The following is an 18,017-nucleotide window of genomic DNA, read 5'->3' as shown; positions in this document are numbered from 1 at the left end:
AACAAAGTTAGCAGTGAATGAGCTGCATAATACATGGAGCTTAACAAGAGCTCCCTCATGAGGGTTTCTAACGCAACGGCATCATCGCAACTGTGCCTTAACAAGCCTATATGAGAAACAAACTTAAAATTGCAGATAGAGAATAAAGAGAAAATAATGGATGTTAAGAAGAAAGAGATCCTGTTTAAATCTGATATTGAAATCCATTTTGGGGATCTTAATACCAGGTGTAAATCAAACCAAAAGATGAAGGATACATTAAGCAAAAAAGAAAGAATGAGGGATATGAAGAGAGAGAGAGAGAGATGAGTAAACCAGCGTCTCTGACTACAGCACGGTGAGAAGACAACTATTAGGAGAGAAGATGAGCAATGTGAGAAGAATGAGAGAGCACAGAAAATGAGCTGTGTCATGATGAGCAATAGAGTTCATCTCTCATTTGATAAACATGAATAATATTCGGGAGGAATATGACTGAGATGATGGTATAGGATCAGTGTGCTCAGCCAAGTCATAGAAATGATAGACTCTGCCTCAGTCGAATCATTTCATGTATACTGCATACAAAAATATAGCAAGAACTGGCTGAAAACATCAGTCTCTATCTGACTGGCTGGCTTCATGGAATTTCTGGGAGTCGGGGTATACAGGTTATTTTGACACTGTTATATAAGCTGTACACTCACTACCTTACATTGTAGCAAAGTGTCATTTCTTCAGTGTTGTCACATGAAAAGATATAATAAAATATTTACAAAAATGTGAGGGGTGTACTCACTTCTGTGAGATTCTGTGTGTTATATATATAAAAACTTTGGCAATATTTTGTCATCAACAAGCATTTAAGCATAAGTCTACATACATTCATTAAATAAATAAATAAATATATATAGAGACTCATGCTTAAATGCTTGAAAGCAGTTTTGTTGATGACATAAATAGATTTTTCCAATGCGGAAAGTAAGCCGTTGTTTGTGAATGTGTGAGACGTCCGGTTCATTAGCTGCTATAGGGAAATAACGAGAAGAATAACAACGTGCAGTAAACGGCAAAACTGTTTGCACTACAAACCAGTGTGTTCATAATTAAGATGATACATTAAAATAACATTGCAAGACACCAATTTGCAATATCAAGCAGCAAAACCAGCTGTTTTCTACAGCTAAAAATAGCTGGAAGCGAATGACACCAGAAGCCAGCCACATTAAATTTACAAATGGCCATGCCCACTCGTGGCAAAAATAAGGTGGATACATGTGAGCACCTTCATTACCATTCTTCAGTTGGTGTTTCTTTTGTAATTAATTTACTGTTATTGTAAAATGTTGACAGTAAAAATAATGAACAAGAAGGTGTGTCTAAACATTTAACTAGTAGTGTCTGTCTGCCAGAAAACAAATATACAGCTGCTAAAATCAGTGCTATGAAGAACTACTCAGTAGTTGTGACAAAAATAGCAATGCTAATGCTGTTTTTGAGACAAAAAGTGAATATTCTTAAGCAAATATTTTGTCTGATTTCAGATTTATCCTCCAGAATTACATTCAAATGTCACACAAAAAACACGGTTGGTTAATTTATAGCCCTTCTCTGGACCGTTCTTGGCCAGATTGAGATAAATGTCAGCAAGATTTTAACAAGACTATAAAAATTCTGACTGTTTGAGAGTAATGCCAGTTGACGTGCTGCCATATACAGAGAGGTCATAAACACACGGTGCACTGATGGATGAAGCTCAAAACTATCAGCATGAATCATCATTCATCTGACATTTGTGTTTTGTAGTTTTACCTGATTCTGACAGGGAATTCGTCCTCATTCCAGGCTCCTTCTCCAGCTGAACTTCTTGAAGTGCAAATATTGATGTAGCTGGCAGGGAGAAATTGAACAGTTATGTTAACACGCTGAACTAAAACTTAGGGCTGATATATAATGTTAGGGGTCAGAAAATCTGTGCAAGCTTATTTCATCACACACCGACTTGATTCAGTGCAAATACACCATAGCTCATAGAGGCTCGGTGGAATTAAATGTCTTTCAAAGTAAAGTGTGTATGTGTGAGACTTCTGTCTGGCACTTTAATCATTCTATCTGTCAGTGTGAGGTGTGTGTGTGTGCACATGAATCTGTTATCTGGCACCATCATAAATCTCCTCAGTGGAAGGAGATGTGTGTGTGTGTGTGTGTGTGTGTGTACGTGAACTCACTGTCTGGCAGTGTGATAATTCTCTCTCCCAGGCAGTTAAAGTATGGGTGTCTCATAGCTTCATCTGCTGCGATCCGTTTCTTCCCCTCAAACTAAGACAAAGTTCAGTGTTAGTCAAGCACATATGCTAAACTAAACAACTGACTAAAAAACACAATATTATTATACACTATTATTCAAAAGTTGAGGGTAGTATGAAATGGATCAAAAGGGAAAGTGAAAAACGTTTATAAGACTGTTACAAAAGATCTCCAGTTCAAATAAGTCTTCTTTGAAATAATAAATGAGTCTTTAAAAAAAAAAATACTTCTCACGAAAATATTTAAGCAGCACAACTGTTTTCAACATTGATAATTCTAAGAAATGTTTCAAATCAGCATATTAGCATGATTTCTGAAGGATCATGTGACACTGAAGACTGGAGTAATGATGCTGAAAATTCAGCTTTGCATCACAGGAATAAATGACATTTTAACATATATTCAAATGGAAAACAGTTATTTTACAATTTACCAAAACACTCCATGAAATGCCAATGGTAGCCTAACAATGTTAACTTTAGAGCAGAACTTGTCTCATATTTAAAATTTAAAACATTGCTTCTGTTACTTTTACCTGTGAAGCTGCTTAAAAACAGTCTGTATTATATGTACAGTCTGTATTAAGTGCTATACAAGTTAATGTGACTTTAGTTGATAAACACACAAATCACCTGCAGCAGTTTTGACAGAAGTTCAACTCCATCATTGTCCAATCTGCAATAATGCAAAAAATAATGCAACTTCAGTAAAAGACCTCCAACAACGTGTTTTTTTTTTTTTTTTTTTTTTTTACAGGAGCAGCGATGCTCGTTTCAGGCATCAGGCCCAGAGGACGGCTGTCGTTACCGTGGAGTGTGGTTGTGGAGACAGTCGGCGCGGTACCGGGGGTAGTTATAGGACATGAATTCCTCATTGGAGGTTATTCCGGGCCAGGTCTCCTCTGTGGGTGTACCTATGAAAAGACGCAGGAGGGTTTATAAATATCACAGTGACACACACGGAGACAAACTGCCAGATCTACGTAGAGCCAGAGAGAGCAGGAGAGAGTGGGTGAGAGAACGGTACCAAGCAGTTTGAAGATAAAGTGCAGCTCCTCCTCCACCGTGGAGCCCGGGAACAAGGGTCGACCTGTAGACATCTCGTAGAAGATACAGCCAACACCCCTGCAATGAGACTCATTAAAACTCAATTCAAGTTCACCCCCACAGAAGCTATGACATAAGAAGAGTGTGCTCTGATTTTACCACAGAGTCCAATTATTAGCTCACTATTTGAATCCACAACACCATGGTACAAGAAATGATTTTACAGAGATGTGAGCTTGCAGTCTGAACTGAATTAACAAGGTTAATTCAACTTATTGCAGTTACTTGCCAGTTAGTTCATTGTTTTTTTTAAATGGAAAATTCATTTTGCTATTGCCGCCATGTATGTCATGTGTTAGATGGATGCTTTTGGCCATTGCATCATGTCTTGTTGCATTCTTCAGGGGCTGTGTCAAGTTCAAAACAGTTTTTGACATCTGCTGCACTACATCTAGCTGTTTTTGAATGCAAGAACGCATGCTGTAACATGGCATACATGGCAGCAATAGCAATATTTAAAAAAAAAACCTGAAGAAAGCTTGAATTTTCCATTAAAACATTTTTAAATCATGAATAAAAAATAATTTGATTTAAAAAAAAAAAAAAAAAAAAAAAAAAAAACACTTTCAAAAGTGATAATCAGCAGTGTTGTTAACTAAAACTTAATGAGTTAAAAATCATTTTCAGTAATTGAAATAAAGCTTAAATAAAAAAACATTATAAACATTAGATGAAAAACTTGTTCTTAAAATACTTAGATGGAAACCAGAAATATTATCTTGGCAACTAATTGAAATAAAGTTTTAGTATAAGTATTAAAACTAACACTAAAAATAAATTAAAGCTAAAAAAAAAGGGCACTTCAAATTATTAAATAATTATTAATAAATAATGCTCACCACATGTCAATCTGAGTGGAATAGTCGGTGCTACCCAACAGGATGTCAGGGGGGCGGTACCAAAGCGTCACCACCTCATTGGAGTAGGTTTTGGTGGGAATTGATTTTGCTCGTGCCAGACCTGAAGACCAAACAAAAAACTAATTATTTAAAAGGAGTTTGACCAATTTCAGAAAGCTTAGTAGAGCTTTACAAGATATTACACATCCACTTAAGCCCTACCAGATGTTTAATACACTAGGTGCTTTTAGCTAAACCAACAGTACAATGATTACAGAGACCAAGCAACTGGAGCAACCTGAGGTTAAGTTTTTCGAGTAGGTAAGTGGGCAGCTGGTTTTCATTAACACCACCACCCACACCATGAGAACACAGTAAGAGCAAGGATGAGTTAGTTACAGCAGATTTGTATGTTACAGACCAAAGTCAGCCAGCTTTAGCTCCCCGCGGTCATTGATCAGGAGATTTTGAGGTTTGAGGTCTCGGTGAAGAACTTTACGTCTGTGACAGTAGTTCAGACCTCGCAGCAGCTGAAACAGGAACAGCTGAGATGGAAAAAAAAAAAAAAAACACACAGATGAATAATAAGAACACTGTCTATGATTGCCATGTGCAACAGAACGATTATGAGAAACAGAAATGAAAGACATTTGTCAAAGAGGCCTTACCTTGACATTGTGCATATGAATGCAGTTTCCACAGTCATCTAGGTACTGTTTCAGGTCTTTATCCTAGGAGATAAAGGAAGTCATTACGTATATTATATAAAACTTGTGTAACTTATATAAAACTTATATTCTCCTGGGCAGAGATTCACAAACTTTTTTTTGTAGCCAAATCCCCTAAAACATTTACTTGATATTTTTTTAAATTAACAGCACATTCACTTTCTCTAATGTTGGTTAATTGTTACATGACATGCAGGTAAACAAAAATATTTATTTATTTAGATTGTTTTTTATTTTAAAATTATTTATTTTAATTCTGAATTTAATTATTATTTGTGACCCTGGACCACAAAACCAGTCTTAAGTCGCTGGTGTATATTTATAACAATTGCCAAAAATACATTGTATGGGTCAAAATTAAAAAAATCATTAGGATATTAAGTAAAGATCATGTTCCATGAATATATTTTGTACATTTCTAACCGTAAATATATCAAAGCTTCATTTTTGATTAGTAATATGCATTGCTAAGAACTTCATTTGGACAACTTTAAAGGTGATTTTCTCAATATTTAGATTTTTTGCACCCTCAGATTCCAGATTTTCAAATCTCAGCCAAATATTGTCCTATCCTATCAATGGAAAGCTTATTTATTCAGCTTCCGGATGATGTATAAATCAATTGTGGTCCAGGGCCACATTTATTAGTTTTTCATTTAGATATGACATTGTTGTCATTTTAAGATCTTTGGTTTTGTGCTAGATAAATCTGCTCTAGAACTTAATTTTTTTATTATGTAGACATATCCCATCCATAAATAATTTCAATTTAATTAACTACGTTTGTTTGGACGAGAGAAATTTGACTGTACTCTAACTACTTCAAATTATGAGCGGCATGCAACTTGGCAAGCTACGGTTTCCAAATAGCTTCTCCAACGCTGGTGTGTAGATGACTGTGTGTGAGATCATAAGTACAGTTAAAAAGTGTACCGAGTGCAGTGAAATACTACACATGTGAGTGACTCACCAAGTACTCGAACACGAGCGTAAGAGACTTCTGAGTGTGGATGATGTCATGAAGAGTCACAATATTGGCGTGTTTTAGGTCCTTCAGCAGAGACACTAGAGGGGCACAGAAAGAGACAGATTATTCCTCAAACACATGACCTCTAGTGCTTCACACACCTTTATGAATAGTCACGAAATGACAACGACGAACGACAAGCTAGACAAAGTTAGCCTGAAGCAAACATTACTACAAAATAGCTGCAAAAAATATTTTTTTCCTACACATAATCAACCTTAAACAGACTTTTGCTACTGTACCCTTGAGACTGACGTGATGTGTAAATTATCTTAATCACGGATTGCAGGGTGGCTGGTTGCAAATAAGCTCTCCTTTCCATATTTTAAAACCCTTTACCCAGCTGAAATACCATGTAATAAAAGCTCTCGATAGTGCATCACTAGCTAGTTTAGAACACCCTACATATAAAATTATAAATGTCTGTCACTGCGCAAGCATGTGGGAAATTTGGGGCAGTAGTTTGGTGATCTAATTTTAGTGCTGATCCACTATGGCATACTTGTCACTCACCTTCTCTAATGGCAGTGCATGGAGCTCCTTCCTCGTGCTCCAAACGGATCTCCTTCAGAGCCACCAGGTTATCCGTTAACTTACTGCGGCCTTTATATACTGTAGCGTAGGTGCCCTGAGAGAGAAAAAGATGACAATGCACAGTAACGTGACTATGGTGCATTAAAATGCTGTTTTGGAACAGAGGTACTATGATAAACGGACTATGAAGTTACCTCTCCTAGTTTATCCAGTTTTACATACGTCTCCAACTTCCCAAATCCAATCTCAGACTGCAAACACACAAAGACAAAAAGTGTCACAACATGGTCCTAAAAAGCATCACTAAAACAACACGTGGATACAGGGCAGAACATTTATACAGGGGGAAGTCGTGGCCTAATGGTTAGAGAGTCGGACTCGTAATCGAAAGGTTGCGGGTTCGAGTCCCCGGCCGGCAGGGATTGTAGGTGGGGGGAGTGAATGTACAGTGCTCTCTCCACCCTCAATACCATGACTGAGGTGCCCTTGAGCAAGGCACCGAACCCCCAATTGCTCCCCGGGCGCCGCAGCATGGCTGCCCACTGCTCCGGGTGTGTGTTCACGGTGTGTGTGTGTGTGTGTGCATTTGTTCACTACTCACTGCTGTGTGTGTGCACTTGGATGGGTTAAACGCAGAGCACCAATTTCGAGTATGGGTCACCATACTTGACAATACGTCACGACTTTTTATTTCAAAGGCAATCATGTGAACTCATTAGAATGCACCCATTTCAGACGGCTGGGCTGGGCATAGAGGTTTATATAACACACATAGACAACATGAGCTAAAATATCCCTCCCCAAAATAAATAGGGAACAACTGAAGTGTAACAAATGAAGTGTTTAAATGAATTACAAATCAAGCGTGTGTCAACAGCACTGAATAAACATCACGGTCTGGGTTTGTGTGTCATATCAAGGGCAGCTGAACTCGTAGTATAGCATAATAATGAATTAAAAACATGATTTTTACATTTTGTCAAGAATACTGTTCAGAACATGTCCAGATCATATCTCGTCCCAATAGGACTTATTTAGGACTCTATTTTGCACAGTGACTTTATATACAGACAAATTACAGTTTTGACCCTTTCAAATTCTCAGTAACTTAATGTGGGGAAAAAATCCATATGATTCAATTAAGCAAGGACTAAATGCCTAATCTTTTGTAATGAATTTAATTGATTGATTTAGTTTGTATTGCTGTCTATATGTGCTTTTATCTTTACGTGCTTAATTTTCATGAATAATGTTATAATGTAAAATAAAATGTATAAATAAAAAAAAACGAATAATTCTATAATAAGTAATAAAACTAGGCTTCAGTTTTATTTTGAAAAATAGAGTTGGTGTGTTCCTTTTTATTTTTGGGGTGAAATATGACCTGGCCATTTCTTTGTGAGGCTCACTCATTTTCCTGTGACACTGTGCGACACTAATATTTTGAGAAGGTTTTAGCAGCGAGACATGCTGTGAAAGTCAGTCTTGTCTGTGCGTTCACAATGATTTCAAAGCACTGATAATGTGACCCTGAACAAACAAGACAAGTCAAGGAGAAGAGAAAAGACACTCAAAGAGAGATAGTAACAAAGAATGAAAGATCGAGCAAAAGAACTGGTGGCAAAAGAAACCAAAGACGGAAAATGGAGGGCATGAGTCTAAAAGTGCAAGTCCAAATAAAAATGTTAAATAAATAAAATAAACTTTATTTGATTTTACACCAGGATCAAGGGCTATATTTATGGCGAACTCAGAAATAATCTTTTTTTTTAATAATAATAATAATAATAATAATAATAATAATAATAAAATACAAGATAAAATAATGCAATAATATTGGTAAAAACATTTTTTACAGAAAAACATAAAAATACAAATAATAATATACAACCTTTCAATTTGATATTTGATTAAAAAATAAATCATTTTATGAACAGTTTTTTTTTTTTTAAATGGCCATTAATGGATATTCTAACTAAGTTTTGCAGTCAAGAACATATTTATTTATAAATCACAAAGTCAATTTTCTCCTTTAAATAAATATGAAAAATTCCACATCTTGTATATACAGTCTGGTCATTTTGATTTCTATCATTTCTAACTGGATTCACTTTGTATGATTAGTTATGGATAGATTCTATCATATGAAATATTTTAGACTAATATGACATGGGCCACACTGAAAAGGTGAACAACCTCACAAATTGGATTTGAGCAGAAAATCGGGCACAAGCAGAAGCTGAAAAAAAGGAAAGAGGTTTGCAGAAAGAAAGCCACGGAGAGGCATTACCAGCGATACTCTGCGTAATCTCCGGCTGAGCGGTTTGTCAAACAGGGGGCTGTTGAGGCTGAATTTCTCCAGGTAGCCATCAGGAAGCCTGATATCGGCAGGCAGAGATAGACGTTTGTTTATGTCCTGAGAGGGAAGGAGGAGGAGGGGGGGAAACCATTATTAGTAAAGGCCTAAAGCTTTCGTTACACTCCGTAACAGTAATAACCCATCTGGCCCGCAGGCTAGTCATCTAACTGATGGGTACCATGCCATGGAGACTTTTCAGTACCCACAATGCACCATTAGTCACACGCAAGTGATGTAGCAACAAACAAGCTAATGGTTATTACGTGGTACACCATTTAATTCAAGCAAACAAAACAAAAACAAAGCTAAGCCATGCAAAATTGCATGTTTTTATTACCAAACACGTCATGTATTATTCAGTGTCCCACTCTAAAAATACTGACTAGAAAAAAAGTAAAGCATGGTCAGAAACATGAACATACCTCTGTGGAAATTTTGCGACCGGGGTTGTTTCTCAGACGAACTCGGACAGGGCTGTTCACCTCATCAGAGGAAGTGGCCGAAGCCTGATCGCTTTCTCCATCTGAACCCATTTTTACATCCTCATGGACGATTTCTGCATTTATAGACAATCACACACACACAAACATTGGCATGCTATGCCGACGTCACGATTCAGATGATACTGGTAAAATGTATTGAATAAATCAAATTTGATGTTTCTAAACGTCTTTCCACCACTTGATTATTCTATTTTAAAACCAAAGTAATGCTGATGTATCATCTGTGAGCCTGCAACACTCTCCAAATGCATCTCTTGCACATTTATCTGTCTGTCTCTGATGCATTTATATGACTCTGAGATTCATACCACACTACAGCTGAGGAACTACTTAGCTGCTCTGAAAGGAGATCCGTCTCGTACCCACACAAAAGGAAAAAAAAAATAGAAGTCATTATCTTCCACTCTCATTTATTCACTCCCTGTCCCATCCCCCCCATTAAACCATAACACAACCTCCCACCCCCTCTCACTCCCCACACACACACACACACACACACACACACACACACAGCCTGTCTATCCGTGTATAACAGTGCAGTGGTTCTCAACTGATTTTGCTTCAGGATGCAGATTTTACATCAGACATCAAGAAGCGACCCAGGCAAACCAGTAGCACATAATTAAACAAAAATGTCCTAATAAATCAAATACTGAAATGCAAAATGAAGAACAACATTTTTTCACATTTCTCTTGAATTTAGAATAGTTTTATGCTCTTGGCAGCCCATAAACGATGTGGTTTAGGTTGAATTATCTTTTACCTTGCATGAATGTTATTCATACTTTCAAGATTAGGGCATGAAAACCCACTTATTTATTCTGGCTTTTATGTAGTGTCTTATCAAATTATATGATTTATAATCCCATGATTCATGATTATTTTATTTAAATCATTACCATTTATTTCTTTTCCATTTTGCTTTATCAACATTTATTTGTGTTAATGTCACTGCTTTTATTTTGTTTAAATTGCTTGTTTACACCAACTGGATTGGATTTGTTTGAAAGGTGCAATAAGTTATCTTCTACCAAGTGACAATGGTAATAATACGAAAATACTGTATTGTCTGATTGGATGCATGGCCTTCAAAAACAAAAGATATGGTAAATGTGTCTTTCTCCTCTTGATAAGCACTTATTTTGCTCTCCTACTTATGCATAATTATACGGTTAGCTGCATTTTATCATTTGCATTTAACACCATTTTTCCCTGAGTTGCAATCTACCAATTGAGAACCACTGTAATAGTGTATGCTGTGCTGCATTTCACGAGAGTCCAGTTGTTCAGCAAGGTTGGGAATCAAGAACTGGTTTCTTTTTCTTAAAGAAAATGCAATAAAATAATTTTATGATGTTCGGTTCCACTAAGGGTCTGAAAACTTCTGCACTCTCACATCGATGTGGATAGAAGTCCTAAAAAAAAAAAAAAAAAAAAAAAAAAAAAAAAAAAAAAGCACTTTTTTTTTTTAATTCAATATTTACTTTAAGCAAGCAGTCCATTGCTTTTTGCAGTTAAAAAGTCACCTTTAAATGCACCTTTTCAGGATACATATGCTGTTTTGCAGACATTAATTTTATCAGATCATAAAATTAATGTCTGTTATTACTGTTCATTTCAGTAGAACAGTAATAACAGATCAGAAGCAATTGCACAATCAGAAACAAGTATACAGTTCTGGAAAAATATTATTGTATCTTTCCTATCTTTGCTAGGATAGTTAACTCAAAAAACTAAATTCTGTCATCATTTACTCACCTTCAAGTTATTCCAAACCTGTATGGATTTCTTTCTTCCGCTGTAGAAAGAAATCCATAATGTAGGTAACCAAACAGTTTCTGGTCCCTAAAGACTGATCTTTTTGTCCAATTAATGGAAGTCAATAGTAACCAGCACACATTCCCACATTCTTCAATATATCGTCTTTTGAAGCAGACAACAGAAATTCATACAGGTTTGGAACAACTTGAGGGTGAATAAATGAGGACAGGAATTTCATTTTTGGGTGAACTACTCCTATAAGAAAAATAAAGACAGAGAAGTTGCTTTGTCATTACTGTTCTGCTAAAATGATCGCATTGTTTGACAACAGGCCTTCAAGGGAAGTGAATGCAATAATCATTAACTGAAAAGATAAGGAACACGAAATCGGAAACAAAACTGATCAAATTCCTTGCGATTCCCATCCCTACTGTGCAACCTCACACACATCACACTCTCGTCCTCTGTGTGCATGCGTGTACGTGCATGTGAATGTACCGAGGTGCGTGGTGTGGTTGAGATAGGAGCTGAGACTGCGGCCCAGGCTGCGTGGTCTGCGCAGGGCGCTGCTGTAGGACTGCAGGAGGGAGTGCATGCTGAAGGAACCCCCCGAACCTCTCACTGAACCCCGCAGACCACCACTGCCGCCAACTGGCATGGCCTCTGGGAGGGAGGAGAGGGGAGGACGACGACACACAGAGGAAATGAGGACGAGGAGAAGGGGGGGAAGGGCAGAGAAGGAGAATGTAAATGTGGCGGGACACATAATGGAATTGAGTGTTATGGATAGGGAAAAAAAAATGGAGCAGAAGTGAAAGGAAAAGGGGTGAATAAAGAAGATCAGTGTATTATGGAGATAAAAAGGAAAGAAGAAGTGGTTGGGAATGAATGATATGGTTCGGAAGAAATGGTAATGTTGGGTAGCAAGTGTTTGTGATTAACAGAGAAGAAGGAAAAAGGATAAAAACAAGGTTTGGGGGGGGGGGGGTGGAGGGGTGGAGGAAGAAATCACAGGACGAGAAGAAAAAAAAAAAAAAAAAAAGAGAGGAAATATTAAATTAAAAACAGAAAGAGTAAAATTTTAGAGCATGCAATCATTTTTCCAAAAATGTTATTTAAAAAATAAAAAGTTCAATTTACAAGGAACATCTTCAGTGTTAGTAAATGACTTACAAGGGCCACAATTATTAAGCAACGACACTGATAAATTCATTTTCTCGCTGCCGGTAATTGTTTCTAATGATGCTCTGCACCGTGGTGGCAATTAAAACGACACACAAGGGCATCGATTCATCAGCATATGAAAGCCAAATGCATTTCAAATTTGTGAAGGGTTTGGAGAAATGCCAAAACACACTACAAAAGAATGAGATGGGTTTGCGGAGTCAATATGATGATGTATTTGCCATATGGTAATTAGAATATATAACATGTACATATATATTATCGACTTGGGTGAAACGGTTATGAGGTTGATGTCAAACTGAAGCCGTTTCGTTGAAACTGTCGGATCTGAGATAAGCAAGATCTGTCAGTGCAGTTAGCTTGAGATGGGAAGCCATGCTAGAAGACACATGCTGATTGGTCAGAGGGGGTAACAGCAGGCAGGAGACAGTAGCTTAGCTCAACGCACGCAGAGCCATAGCCAGTCCTTGGGTATAACGAATAGACTGGCTTTAAAACTCATTTTGATGCAATGCTTTAATGCTGCATACCCGTATCACACTGGCAGGCAACACGAAGAGAGGCAGAGGTGAATGTATATGCATTCAATGACGAATGGCTGAAAAACTTACTTGAAACCACATGGATTAAAGCACAGACTTGAGCTTTGTACTTGTTTCTAGAGAGTATTGGGACTTTTAAAGTAAACATCAACCCCAATTACTTGCTTTTTAAATGACTTGTATGTTCTTCAGTGCAAGCTACTCACAAATACAAATTCTTTTCAGAATTCTTTGAAATATAGCACTTTGGACCTATTTATATTTCTGTGAAACTGGAAGCCATGGCTGGATAATTTCATGTTCATAATCCCCCTGGAGTACTCAAAATTGTAAATATGAATGGGATTTTCCCCCGTTTTCAATTGTTTTAGTTCAATGAAAGGTTAGATTTTTGTGATTTAAAAAAAAATAAAAGATCAAAAGGATTAATAATGCAGGTTTATTTTCAGAGCCTTCTTTGGTCATATTTACCAAGGGTGCCAATAATTCTGACCACGACTGTAATTTCCTGCTGAATTTAAAATGCATCTAATTATGGAGGTTAAGCACGTAGCAAATGCAGTTGCACGTTAGCATTAACGCTTCCTTAAAGGAATAGTTCACCCAAAAATGATAATTATGCCACTATTTACAAACCATATTGTTGCTCCAAATATTTATGGGAGAACTTCCACTAAAATGAAAACTCAAAATATCTTTCCTTGTGCTCCACAGCAGACCAAAAGGCATACAAGGTGAGAAAATAACAGAACTTTTATTTTAGGGTGAAGTATCCCTTTAAGAGAGATTTTGTGCCTGTAAATCAGTTTTTCTAAACAAAACACTAATTCCAATAACTTTTTTTCTTTTTTTTCAGAATTATCTTAAACAACATTTATAACAAAACTCCTTTGAAATATACACTTATATAAATACGATTTAGTCATAAATTGAATTGGATTTTCTGTTGCATGCTGTCAGCAAAGAAAACACAATAGAAAATGCACTTTTTTTTGTCTTTGTCTTATCACAATTCGGACGGCAAACTCACAACTCAGGTAAAATGTCATTTCTTTTGCCATGGCGCCGTAGATTCAAATACAGCACCTCCACTGAACAGTGACAGGAAACACTGCTGAAAATTAAGTGTATTAGAATTCATAGCTACTCTGTTCCAAATTTACAGCAGCTGAAGTAAAAGCCACAGATCTCACATTAACCAATAAACATAAAGAGGAAATTAGCAATTTAACTTATCTTTTACACGCAACATGCTGAGAATTACGGCACTTAAAGTGGACTGCTGACAGACTAAATGCTCTTTTTGAAGTGTAGCCATTTGCAACAATTCTGGCAACTTTCTGGCTGCCATTATATAAAACCCTGGAGCAGATTGTACAGATGGCGCTGAATTTGAGCTGTTTTTATCCCCTCCGGTAAGAATGCTCTCACACACACACACAAACACATACACTCTAGTTATGAGCGTCTGAAATATTACATGCCACAGAGTTTTCATGCATGTCCCAATATCGGGAAGGAATGACTGGGACTACCTAGAGATGAAACATAATTATGTTGTAATGTTTTGTTAGATATGCTTAAAAATCACACTAACTTTGATTAGTCATCATTAAACAGATAAGTCGGCCAGGTTTGGACAATTTCTGCATCAATTGTACTTGTGGAATATGGCGGAATGGAGTTAAACATTATAAACGGTGTTAAATGTAGCATTAAATCCTAAAAAATTTTTTAAACAAACAAGCAAGAAAATAATTTTATGCATGACAAGCATTTGAGTTCTGTGGAATTCTGCAGATGCAGATTCCATGCAGGTTTACTGATAAGCTAATAATGCAATCACCATATGCACTAGAGCTGCACGATTAATCAAAATAAAACTGAAACTGCCATATGGCTTAGTGCTATAATCAAATAGCAAATATTCATATTTAATTACATAAATATAGGCACTGCATTCATACACGCAATTGGCTCATTATACACATGTGATTGTAGCATCTCAGAGCAGCTTGGTTGAGTTTAGGTCACTTTAACAATCCGCAAACCAACTTCACATACTTGTAACGAGAAGCGCTTATCAACAAAAGAGTTCTGTGATCATTTACACACTCTGTTGTTCCAAACTCATATGAGTTTCTTTCTTCTGTTGAGCACAAAAAAGATATTTTGAAGAATGTTGGCAACCAAACAGTTGACGGTAGCCATTGACCTCCATAGTGAGGAAAGAAATGCTGTGGAAGTGAACGGCTACCGTCAACTGTCTGGTTACCAACATTCTTCAAAATATCTTTTTTTTCTCTTTTTTAACAGAGGAAAGACAATAAAACATATTTGGAACAGGTGGAGAGTAATTAAATGATAGAATTTTCATTTTGGCTGAACTATCCCTTTATGGCCTCCAAGTATTTTAGGGATGCAACGATTATAGATTTTGCTGGTACGATTATTGTCTGATGAATAATCACGGTTTTACGATTATGACGATTATTAGGCATTTATTCATTTCCCAACATTAATGTATAAAATCACATGAACACTCTTTAGATGTTAAAGTGTTATTTATTGCTGGCTTTTGAAATAGAAATAACACAGTAACCAACAATACAGCACAAAATAATAATAAACAAACAACAAACAAAAGTCCATCTCTCCCATTAGAATTAAAAAAGGTGAGCGCTGCTCTGTAAACATCCATGACAGTATTTCTCTTTTGAAAATAATGAACGAAAGAACAATAGGTAAGTAAGGTCCCATTTGTTAACATTAGTTAAAGCAGGTTAACATTAACTAAAAATGTGCAATAGCTAATTGTAGTTAATATTCTTTGTTAATGTTGATTAATAAAAAATACAACTATGTTAGTTAATGTTAGCTCCATTGAATTATATTAAGACAACTTTTGATTTTATAATGTATTATTAAAAGTTGAAATTAAGATAGCATTATTAATAAATACAGTCATTGTTTTTTTCATGTGAACTAATGGACCTTGTGTTACTGAACAATAATAACGAATCAGTCGTTGATATATAGATAGGCCCACTGTTCTCTATTATAGATCAGTGGATGGGCCATGCTTTAGCTTAGAAACAATGTTTGAAAATAAATAGCTCATTAAGTCTTTAAGTGAGAATTATTTGATGCTATTGTGAAGATTAAAGCGAATATAAATATCTAAATGACTGAGTGTGAAACATTATTTACACAGTTTTAGGAAAGTAGCGCAGCTGATTTGTTTACTGGGTTACCGGGGTAACGGCAGCGGCAGCGCCCTCTAGTGGCGAATGTGCGTCATTCAGCGCGTCTTCACTTTAACTCGCTCCGCTTTTCTTCTCATCTGTGCTCATTTAAATTAAACCGTTGCCTTTTTAAAGTTCTAAAGTAATCATATGAGGCTGCATCGCAATTTTTCCATAAATAAAGAAGAATAAATTAATATGTTTGTTATAGGCTACTGTATAAGTTAGGCTGTTTTGTATTTTTATTTTTTTGTATTCGCACTTGTGCTCCTAAATACATTTTCCAGTTCGCACACATCTATTTTTAGTCGCAAATGCGAGTGAAATGCTCGCACTGTGGAGCCCTGCACACTACTATCGACAGGCATTTCTCTGGTGGAAATAAAGCTTTGCTGTTTAGTCCCTCTGTCACTAATATAATTAGTGTAGTAGCCTCCGTGTCTCTGATAAGCAGCGCGTCATTTGAAGCTGGTGCACCACTAGCGTGGCTTTGTTTTCATTTTGCACAAGCTGCAACAGTTCAGCTCCGTGCAACAGAAACACTCGGTTTTGCGAAACCTTTACGATTAATTAACCGTGACGTTTTAAAGCGCGGTTAATCGCGGAACCGGTTAATCGCTGCATCCCTAGTATTTAATTGGTCAAAATAAAAGTTTAAAGTGCCCCTATTATGCCTTTTTGAATATTACCTTTCATGCAGCGTGTCATGTAGCAGTATGTGAACACAAACTTTCTGCAAAGTTGTGAAGCCGAAAGTGCATTATATATAAAGTTTTTGTCTATCAAAAAAAAAAAAAAAAAAAAAAAAAAAAAAGAGTCGGCTCACAATCGCCTAAACGAGTCGTTAGGAATTCGAATCTTATTCGGTTACGGCTGTACGTCACGAAGTAACACATTTGCATAATGTCACAGCAGCGAGGGCTCACGAAAAGGAGGGGTTTAGAGAGACGGATTCTTTTAACTGCTTCGCACGAGTCGTTTAGGAATCATTTAGAAATTAGGTAAAATTAAAGCTATTTTTTTTAGAAAACAAGTGTTTTTTGACCTTGGATGCATGCAAACCTGTTTTAGGAGACTCATAAAACAATATTAGCAACCTTAAAAATGGCATAATGGGGCACTTTAATGGTTCAAAATCTGAAGAAAAAAAAAAAGAAATTAAGACTATTGTAATTTTACAGTTGTAAAATAAAATTATTATTAAAGCATTTCCTTAAATACTATTTTTTTATTTTACAGTGAAATATTACAATACAATTTTTTTTTAGATATTATTTAGTATTTTTTATTTAATAATAATGGCAATAATAATAAAAATAACAATTATTATTAGGAACTTATTAATAAGAATTGTTATTATCTTCTATTATTAATATACATTTGTATTTATTAAACATTTTCAAACAATTAAAAATCGCATTTTAAATAGCAATTTTATTAGAAAACTGAAATAATTTTTTTTCCCCAAATCGTGCAGCCCTAATGGGCACTCTTCTATGCTGTACCGATCAAATACAGTCGCATCCATGTTCAGTAATCCGCTCTATGCCACGTTCTGCACTAGAAATCAAGTGTGGCTTTCGCGTTGCATTGCAAGAAAGTGAATTTTACCATACCGGAATCACTGTGTGCTCCTGTGTCCTGAGAGCTGATGGTCTCGCTCAAGGTCTTGTCCCCGCTGTTACCCCCTCGCAGCGTCAGGGACAGCTGCCGTTTGATCTTCCTCATGCGGTCCATCAGTGGGGGTATGGGGGGACGAGATGAGGGGGGTGGAGGGGCTGCCACTGTTCAACCGCCCTGTCAGAGACACAAATCCACAAGCAAAACGTTATACACTGCTTCCTGATTCATTTGATATCCTCTGTGATTACTGGACACAGCAAAGTCATGCATTTTCAAGGA

At 36.5% G+C, this 18,017-nt stretch overlaps 1 protein-coding gene across 5 annotated transcripts in view; it reads right to left on the bottom strand.

Annotated features, from left to right (window-relative positions):
* The window catches only part of LOC306849688 (cyclin-dependent kinase 16-like), a 34,253-nt gene that overhangs the window by 5,166 nt on the left and 11,070 nt on the right, over positions 1 to 18,017 (bottom strand). For 3 of the 5 annotated variants that reach the window (XM_079384915.1, XM_079384917.1, XM_079384916.1), the window contains exons 2-16: positions 17,732 to 17,912; positions 11,642 to 11,806; positions 9,302 to 9,435; positions 8,811 to 8,936; positions 6,715 to 6,771; positions 6,500 to 6,614; positions 5,930 to 6,024; positions 4,900 to 4,962; positions 4,653 to 4,776; positions 4,232 to 4,352; positions 3,313 to 3,410; positions 3,094 to 3,199; positions 2,919 to 2,961; positions 2,208 to 2,298; positions 1,792 to 1,869 (exon numbers count right to left, since the gene is read on the bottom strand). In XM_079384915.1, the coding sequence (XP_079241041.1) occupies positions 1,792 to 1,869; positions 2,208 to 2,298; positions 2,919 to 2,961; positions 3,094 to 3,199; positions 3,313 to 3,410; positions 4,232 to 4,352; positions 4,653 to 4,776; positions 4,900 to 4,962; positions 5,930 to 6,024; positions 6,500 to 6,614; positions 6,715 to 6,771; positions 8,811 to 8,936; positions 9,302 to 9,435; positions 11,642 to 11,806; positions 17,732 to 17,852 (1,537 nt within the window). In that variant the 5' untranslated portion in view covers positions 17,853 to 17,912. The remainder of the gene's footprint in view (positions 1 to 1,791; positions 1,870 to 2,207; positions 2,299 to 2,918; positions 2,962 to 3,093; positions 3,200 to 3,312; positions 3,411 to 4,231; positions 4,353 to 4,652; positions 4,777 to 4,899; positions 4,963 to 5,929; positions 6,025 to 6,499; positions 6,615 to 6,714; positions 6,772 to 8,810; positions 8,937 to 9,301; positions 9,436 to 11,641; positions 11,807 to 17,731; positions 17,913 to 18,017) is intronic. The other 2 variants (XM_079384918.1, XM_079384919.1) reach the window with 1 other exon arrangement.

The sequence above is a fragment of the Barbus barbus genome (genome assembly GCF_936440315.1).
Source record: "Barbus barbus genome assembly, chromosome: 29".
In the NCBI taxonomy this organism is placed as follows: Eukaryota; Metazoa; Chordata; class Actinopteri; order Cypriniformes; family Cyprinidae; genus Barbus; species Barbus barbus.
Note: the sequence above shows the minus strand (reverse complement) of the source record. Positions and strands in the feature narration are given on the sequence as shown.